The sequence below is a fragment of the Cryptotermes secundus genome, unplaced genomic scaffold, assembly GCF_002891405.2.
Source record: "Cryptotermes secundus unplaced genomic scaffold, Csec_1.0 scaffold1507, whole genome shotgun sequence".
In the NCBI taxonomy this organism is placed as follows: domain Eukaryota; kingdom Metazoa; phylum Arthropoda; class Insecta; order Blattodea; family Kalotermitidae; genus Cryptotermes; species Cryptotermes secundus.
In genome coordinates, this window is record NW_019739247.1 from 185774 (window position 1) to 195181 (window position 9408).

A 9408-nucleotide genomic window follows, 5' to 3' on the forward strand; every position below is an offset into this window, starting at 1 on the left:
AAGGGCGACCGGCGCGCAAGGCTGGGAACCTTACCGCCATCTATGAGTCGATTGTCTAGAAAATGTGGGAACCTCAACATCTCACAACATTATGGGCCTCCACGGCCTGTTACAGGGATACCTATACTTTTTTACTTTACTTCTTTGTGCCTGTGGTAGAGTAATTGCAGAGGAAATATGTGTTGAACAGTGTCTAGTGCAAGAAATACAACCCTGTTAAAACTAACGACGTTTCAGGAGTTTCCTGTACCATACGGTCCACACTTCTTGCCCCTCGTTAGGGCAGTGCCAATGAGCACACTTATCCCTTTCTGTCTCGGATTATGTTCGAGGTTAACATTTTTTCTGTCATAATTTCTTGGTTGCGTTATTATCTTAGAGAGATATGATGGGATAGTATGGATTGGATTGATCTGGCTCAGGATAGGGACCAGTGGAGGTCTCTTGTGAACACGGTAATGAACCTTCGGATTCCATAAAATGCTGGGAAATTCTTGAGTAGCTACACAACTGGCAGCTTCTGAAGAAGATTAGAATTCAGTAAGTATAGAGATTCGGCTGCAAGCTACACGACCGCAGTTCGATTCCCGGCAGGGTCAGAGTTCTATCCATTTTCCACAGAGTCCAAATCAGTTCTATGCACTGGCGATCCTTGGACCCAAAATGGGTACCGAGGCCTCTTTCCCTTGGTAAAAATGGTCCTAGCAGGAAGGTGACCGCCAACCTACATCTGGTGATGAAGTCGAGAGCATATGGAGCTTCGCGTCTGTTCCTCTATATGTCTTCGTGGCGTGGTGCTTAGTTGAGCACAGGGATACATTTACCTTATTTTATTATTATTATTATTATTATTATTATTATTATTATTATGCTTGCTGTTAGCCCGTTATAATTATGGTGTGCAGGCTACTTGCAGTGGGGCAGGAGACAGAGAGCTCTGTATGCGCCACTGGCCCTTGGAAATCAATAGCGCTACAAGAAAGTGGTGATGTTAGGGGAAGTTATAAGAGGGGGTGTCACATCCTCAAATGAGAATTCCTGTCGGAGGTCCCCAGAGGACGCACAAGTATGTGAACCCTATACATGAGTGCATGAGCGAATTAACTGCCTAGGATGTCATGGTCTTCTGAGATAGATCATTATCAGCGTTTCTCTGAGGATCCCAGTGCCTCCATCTTCACGGCAAATAGTCGAACAGGTTTCTCAGAAACGTCAATGACAACTATAAGCGTCATGTCTGGATAGACAGTACATTTCCTGATCCCCGGCCTGTGAACCTCAAACCTGATACAAGAAAGTAGACCTTATGTGCTTTGTGGATCCAGACAAGTCTGCAACAGCGTAAACAGGAAGTACCTCTGACCTATATTCAAGGCTTGGTTTGAGTAGAAACTCGGACGTGTTAGCTATGCGGTCATGAGTCCGCCCAGCCGACAGAATACCGTAGCGTGTAGAACCGTTACTATGCAACGACCGCAAGAAAAACAAATATACCAGAACCGTTTCTAGGTAACGGCTCGGTAAACACGTTCCCGTGGTAACGGATACGCATGCAACAACAGAGGTACCGCTGGAAACTGCGTTTTATACTCGGTCTGTGTAAAGGGTTTATAAGGAAGGCAGTTGGAGAGTCTGTGACGAAAGTAGGCAGTTGGAAGGGAATCGCCATTCAGAGTGGGCTTGAGCACGGAAGCAGATGAATAGCCATTGTTAGAAACCGTTGCCAGGGAACGGCTGGTGAAGACTTAATATGTGTTGTGGTGATTTGTGAGTTGTGGAAATTAGCGGTGGCACTGTAATTGCTTGTAGTTCCGAGTCGTGTGTTTACGTGGTCAGTAAATCCAATCACCCATCAAAACCCCGTCGAGAGTCACTCATACTGCGTGACAATAAATCGGAATAGGTACCATCTCTTGAGTTCGATTACATATGCAATGGCCACTGAGGACACTTTAGCCTCAGCAGCTTCTGACGTCATGACGATCTCGGTAAATAACCCAAGAATCAATAAATAATCTAATCTAATTATCGTATTAATTAAGAATTTCAGTTCATCATGATGTTCGCATCTCAGTCTGTGCCACATAATCTATGTAGTTGAAAAGGCGTTGTGAAATACGCTTGAAATGTAGCACATCCACCATCCCCTGAAAGCTATAACTGTTTCCTGATTTCAGTTGAGTCTTCCTGCCTCTTACAGATTCCTATAAGTGGCTCCATATTGTAGTAAGTACAGACTGTACGTTCTTGTGAGAAGGGTAACGAAATTTTGGATTTCATAGAAGGCGGGGAATCTGTTGAGCATCTGAGAGATGACTATTTCTTCTCAAAATACTCGGAAGCTCTCATGTTCTCTGGAGATATGGATTTTTTTTTCTCTGGCACTACAGCCCCAATTTGGGCCGAGGCCTACCTTCATGAAACTCTTCGTTTCACTTCGGTTTACTAGATCTTACACATGCGGTAGGACTCCTTGGGCGGGTGATCAGCTCGTCGCAAGGCCTCTAACTGTAGACAAACACAGAAAAACGCACACAAACATCCATGCAGTGAGTGGGATTCGAACCCACGATCTCGGCTTCCGAACGAGTGAAGACAGTGCATGCCTTAGACCGCTCGGCTACCGTGACCGGCCGGAGATATGAACTACTTAATAGTTTTAGTCCTTCTGCCTATCTGTCTGTCTGTCTATCTATCTATCTATCTATCTATCTATGGCTCTACAGCCCTTTGTTGGGTCTTGGCCTGTTTTTTTTTCAGTTTATTTATGTTTTACGCAGTCTGTAGGACTCCTAGGATGGGGGATCAGCCTGTCGCAAGGCCGCTTCGTGCATACAGGATAGCTCAAGCACGGAATAAACACACACAGACATCCATGCCTCAAGTTGGATTCCACTGTGGCCGGCTCGTGCTGCCTACAGACCTGTATACGTGTAAATTCTTCCCAGGAACATGGCGAGGCGGATGACGTGTGTGATGTCTACTGCGTCCACGGAGACGGTGCTCGTGTGGGTAGGTCCGGGTTCCTCCTGTAGCTGATAACAAAGTTACGGGCATCCGACTTGTGTCCACGAGCTGCTTGGTTTAAGTTGATATTGTGCTCCACAAAGTTGTAATTTGTTATCAGTTGGTTGGCAACGTCATCGGACAGAAGTCAGAGAAATAGTTGCAAAGTGATGCTGCCAAGCGGTGCAGTTATTTTATGCTAAAATATCCTGCATAAAAATTAGACGACGCTTGGTTGTTATTTCATCGCTCGGACATTTTTTTTTTATTTATTTATTAAGCAATCAGAAGCTACAATTCTATAAGCTAGTTTGCTGGCGTAAGAGCTGTGATGCTTTTTAATGACGTTGTGAGTCCCTTCCCCAGTGGGAGGTTCCTCATTAGTTTTCTTTTAGGTCAGCTGGCCAGTGTCTTCGGAGTCTTCGATTGTGCTGCGGTTCAACGAGTGGCTGTAGGATGTCGTTTGGGTGATTTGCTAGTTTGTTGTGGCGTGAGGTACTTTTTTCTCTGATGACGTCCTTGATGTATGGTATATTTAGGTCTGTATGTAACGTTTGGTTGCTTACATACCAGGGTGCATTTGTTATATTTCGAAGTATTCTCGGACATTTCGCAACATTTTGTGGAACCCCGAAGATTCATTATCGTCTTCACAAGAGATTACCTTTTTTTTACAGCAGTCTGCCACTTGTCTGTATCGTGAGCCAGATGAACCCCATTCCATTCATCAAAGGCACATTGTAATATTATCCCCGATATACGTCTAGTCTTCCTAGTGGTCTCATTCCTTCTGGTTTTACAACCAGATCCCTGTGTACGTTCCTCTTCCCTCGAATGCGTGTGACATACCCAACCCATCCCACTCTCCTTGACTTAGTGAGTCACTTGTCACCACGGCATGGCCGGTCCCCAGGTTGCGGATGGAAGATACGGCCCACACGTATGAACAGTATGTGTGAATAAATTGAATAAGCAATCGCAGAGGGACGACAAGGGGTGGTGCTCCAGCTTGGGGTTGGGCATGGGACTAACTGCTGCTCACCTTAAAAATAAACTGCGTGTTACGAAATATTACACAGGGCGAATGTGCTTAGGTCTCCAACAGTGTCTCCTACGTCCAGGTTTTCTCATCAAAATCTACTGGGTACAAAATGGTCCATTCATGGCATACACCTATCCCGTCTTATCCTGAATCTGGTCTTTCTAATAGCATTTGGCGAGGAGTAAAATATATGAAGCTCCTTGCTATGTAATTTACTCTATCCTCCTGTTCATCCTCTTTAGGTACAAATATTTTTCCCAGTCTGTGTTCATCCCTTCATACGTATTTCAATCACACCCTCTTCAATAGAGGGTGTCCGAATGAAAAGTATCCAAATTAAAATCATTATATCTCAGAAAGAATTTATTATACACATTAATGGGTTACACCATTACAAAGGGAAACTATCAACGTTTTTTTTCTTCTGAGTATATAACTTTCTCAGTAAATTTAAATGTGGGCTCCCTATGTTGTACGACAGATATCCAGGCTTAAAGCATGTTTGGTGTTACCGTAGCCACAGCGTCCTTTATGCGGGCTTTCAGGTGTTGCAGGTCGTTGATCTTAACCTCGTAGGCAATGTTCTTCACATAACCCCACAAGAAAAAAATCCACTGGGTTAAATCTGGCGACCTAGGAGGCCAAGCAATTGGTTCATCTCTGCCGATCCATCTCCCAGCCATCTCTCTGTCCAAGTCATTCCTAACATGTGGCAAAAATGTGGCGGCACATGCGCGTAAGCCGGGCATGAAAAAATTTACAGGGATTTCCTTTCCCATGACAAACCGGGTACGTGTATGACAATTAGTTTCCGAGATATACATTTTTTTATTTTTTATACCTTTCATCCGGAGACCCTTTATTTTGCTGTCATCATCTCATCATCTGAGATCTCTCAAGGTTCTGAGTTGGCGGTTTCTATGCATTTCTTATCTCTTTCATGTTCATATCCGTTGATCATATTAAAGAGGGAGTTATGGTTTGCAGTCACGTGTAATTACGTTCTCAGTGTTATCTTTGTTTGTCCTCAGATTACCGGAAACCAAGTGAGATGATCTGGAAGCAGATGGAGAAGACACGGCCGTTCACATGCCAATACCATTATCACCATCACCAGCACCATCTCCAGTCGGACGAGGGATCATGAATTCTTCTGGCTCCCATGATAATCCTTTCTAATAATTGTAAAACGAAATATCCGGCACGTATATTATTAAAGACAATCGTAAGATATCGCTAGAACAGGAGGATTATATCACTGTTGAGGTGTATTATGGGATGGCGTCTAATCCCGACATTAAAATCACTGATCCATCTAGTGGACACCATCTGCTGCGTTACGACCCTACACCATCAACATTATCATTAAGTCACACGTCAGACATTACACCAACGTCACTTGTAGACGCCATATTGGACAATCTGACGTCATCTGTATCACCGTCTTTGGAAGGGGAACAAGAATGGACGGACGTTTTGAGTCTCATCTTGAAGGCAGGTGTCATGGGGTTCATTATCATCGCTGCCATTTTCGGAAACCTGCTAGTCATAGTAAGTGTGATGAGGCATCGGAAATTACGTATTATTACAAACTACTTTGTGGTCTCGCTGGCTCTGGCAGACATGCTTGTAGCCATGGTGGCAATGACTTTCAACGCAAGTGTTCAGCTAACTGGACGTTGGATGTTCGGTTACTTCATGTGTGACGTGTGGAACTCCTTGGATGTGTACTTCTCCACCGCTTCCATACTCCATCTGTGCTGTATAAGTGTAGACAGGTATTATGCGATTGTGAAACCACTCAAATATCCTATAAACATGACAAAGCGTGTTGTCGCATTTATGCTTTTAAACACTTGGATTTCTCCAGCCGTTATTGCTTTTGTTCCCATATTCCTAGGCTGGTACACCACTGAAGAGAATCAGTTGTTTAGGTTAGAAAATCCGGACATTTGTGAGTTTAAAGTGAATAAGGTTTATGTAATTGTTTCTTCTTCGATCTCCTTTTGGATCCCATGTACGATTATGGTGTTCACATATTTGGCCATATTTAAAGAGGCGAATCGACAAGAGAAACAACTTCACTCGAGGATAGGGAACGCCATGTTGATGAACCAACACAGAGAGCACAACAACAGTAACGGTGATGTGCTGAGTAGCAGTGGTGGCTCCTCCAAAACACTCACCATGCACGAAATCCACCACGGGGATCTGCACTCAACCCCTACGAAAGAACGGAACATCATCAAAATGAAGCGCGAGCACAAGGCAGCAAGGACTTTGGGCGTCATCATGGGAACCTTCATCCTCTGTTGGCTGCCCTTCTTCTTATGGTACGTGAGCACAACCCTTTGCGGGGAAGCCTGCCCCTGTCCGGATATCGTGGTATCTGTCGTGTTCTGGATCGGTTATTTCAACTCAACATTGAATCCACTGATCTACGCGTATTTCAACAGGGATTTCAGAGAAGCGTTCAAGAACACTCTTCAGTGTGCTTTCTGCAGTTTGTGCCGACGCCCGCCGTCGGATCTCGATGCCCTGGATATGCGGCGTCACTCTCTTCGTTATGATGAAAGGACACGGAGCATTTACTCTGAGACTTACCTCAAACATATCGATAGGAGACGCTCAAGCGAGTTCGGGAGCAGTCTGTGATGAGGCTCTGTTGCCTTAGAGGGCAAAATGTTCCCAAAATGGTGACTCTTTGGAGCCGTTATGAAGAAGGAAGTCACCACCAGAGCGCTGATAAGAGTCTGTTCATTTTATGGTTACAGACAGTTGTTGGTTGAACGCTAAGATGGGATATGCATTCAAAATTTTAATTAGTAAAGCTGTAAAACATGGAAAGATGGTATAGTATGTCCGAAAAATAATTGTGGGGTTTCGGTACGTTCTCTCTCCGAATACACAAAAGGCATAGCACTGAATGTTGTACCTTTACGTTCCTCTACTGAAACAGTTTCATGAGCGGCCACCAACAAGATGGCGCACAGCCGCATTTCTCAAGACACGTTACGGAAGTTCTGGGTGCAACATTTCCTGCAAGGTGGCTTGGCAGGGGAGGTTAAATTCTATGGCTACCTAGAAGCCTTGATATCACACCGCTTAATTCTTTCTTGGGGCTATGTAAATAATTACGTTTACATGGACAAAATTCGAGATGTGAATCGTCTGGAAGCAAAAACAGGAGAAGCCGCCGAGAAGACAATAATATACAGGGTGTATGTCAAGGAGTGGAGTATCTATTGGACACGAACAGCACACGTGTAGGGACTTACTGATTATGTTCAAAACCACTTCAGGTACACTTTAAAATCAGATATTATTTTCTCGACTACGTTTCTTATTTTTCTAAATTGTGTTTCTCGAAATCCTACAATTATTTTTCGGAGAAATAATATACGAGTGTGTGGGCTGGATTGAACTGGCTTACAATAGGATCCTGTGCTGGACTGTTGTGAACACAGCACTGAACCTTCAGGTTCCATAAAATTTGTGTATTTCTTGTCTAGATGAGCGACCATTAGCTTCTCAAGAAGGAATGTATTCCAATTACAGGTGAGCCTCTACTTACGAACTTTCAAGAAACTAGCGATTCGCATTTACGAACATTGCACGGATTAATAAATTGGTATTCCCAGTTTCGGTTAGCGAACACAGAACCCCGCACTTACACAAACGTTTTAACAAATTGACGTTAAGAAATTTAACGGAAAAAAAGAAAATTAAACTTAGAAACACATTTCAGTGAACACATGTTCGCAAGTTGGGATTCGCCTGTAGTTACCTATTGGTCGTTTTGTGGGCGATATTGGTGATTGTCTAGCATCTGCAAATGTTTCTGGGAATCGAATGAAATCAATTAAGAATTATCGAGTTCTGAATACAAAGAATTGTAAGTTCTTCTTGCCTGTTACGAGGCAATATCATGGCATTGGTCAGTATGAACTTAAAAAAAACACAACATTTCTGTAAGTACGCAAGTACCGACCAGCATTCGAAAACTCTGGTGGCTCCTGCCTCATATGCAACCCTGATGTTACCACTCTGCTTCCCTTCAATCAGTGAGCTTGTGTCACCATTTGATGGGCCTATTTTAAGTACGTAACTGTTTGCCAGTTCCATCAAATTATGCAGACGGTTTTTAATTCTTAAACCTCTTCTCGCTGTTTGGAAAATTTAGTAGAAACTGATAACTGCAGACACATCTGCAAGTATTCAGTCACATGATCCGAAAGTGAAACAAGACTGAGCCGGAAATTGTCAGGGTGTGAGGTCAAAAATGAAATTAAAGTTAAGAACTGTCTGTAATTTGAATTTGTTGCTAGGAGCAAACATTATTATTAGATATTAGCATATACACAAACCGTCAAAATGCAGCGCTGTATGTAACTATCACTTTTATTAAAAAGAAGCCTTCATATTTCAGCCACTACAAGATCTGTCATATACGTACTGGCTATCAAACCTATCAAGTAAAAAGGTAAAGTTGTCCCTGTGCTCAGTGAATTAAGCACTACGCCATGAAGGAGTATGGGGGAGTGGATGTATGGATCCACATTTTCTTGACATCGGCACTAGTTCGAGGTGAGTGGTCAGCTTCACGCCCCGGCCGCTTGATCCCCGGGGAAAGGGCCCCACGGTACCCATTGTATAGGAGGTTGGGTGGACTCCGGAGCCGTCCTGGATAATTCTTAGAAAAGAAAATTCTTGACCATACGTGGACTCGAACTCTGACCCCTCAGTCGTCCACCCAGTAGCCAGTCGCTATACCGACTACGCTACCCCGGCTCGGAAAGGTGTCAAGTATCTTGGTAAAAATAAATTGGTAAAGTTCAGAATAATGAATTTCTGACAAACTCTTGCTTTCATAGCATTGTCATTGGCAGGGATCAGAAATAGTCGGTAATATACACTACACAATACACACTACACAATATACTTACCGGTAAGGAATATTCGCTAAATATCTTCGATGTAAATACTCTGTAAGGAAAGTATTAAAAAATATTTATGAAAATATTAAAAATAAACATTTTTTAGTTTTTGTTACTAATTATTTCAGACATCTATGTAATAATTTAATTTTCATCGTCTGAGCAATACATCCTGAACAGGGTGGTATTAAAATTCGTGACAGAAATATATTTCAAAAATGAAGTCTGAAACTTCTGTTTTGATGTAGTAAGCTATTTTATATGGAATTATCAAATATTTTAACAGTTGTTATTTTTGTGGTTGATCCTTATAGTGGCAATTTTCTTTAAAATCATGCTCATAAATTACACTGAATTTAATATGCAGCTGTTGACGGTTTGTGTATTCATTCAAATAGATTTACTGAAAAACTTGTTATTGGT

The 9408-nt window shown here is 42.8% G+C and overlaps 1 protein-coding gene across 2 annotated transcripts in view; it reads left to right on the forward strand.

Moving 5' to 3' along the window:
- The window catches only part of LOC111871902 (octopamine receptor beta-2R), a 167949-nt gene extending 161174 nt beyond the window's left edge, over positions 1–6775 (forward strand). For both annotated transcript variants that reach the window (XM_023865298.2, XM_023865297.2), the window contains one exon: positions 5080–6775. In XM_023865298.2, coding sequence (XP_023721066.1) covers positions 5327–6703 — 1377 coding nt within the window. In that variant the 5' untranslated portion in view covers positions 5080–5326 and the 3' untranslated portion in view covers positions 6704–6775. The remainder of the gene's footprint in view (positions 1–5079) is intronic.
- The last annotated feature ends 2633 nt before the right edge of the window (positions 6776–9408 follow it).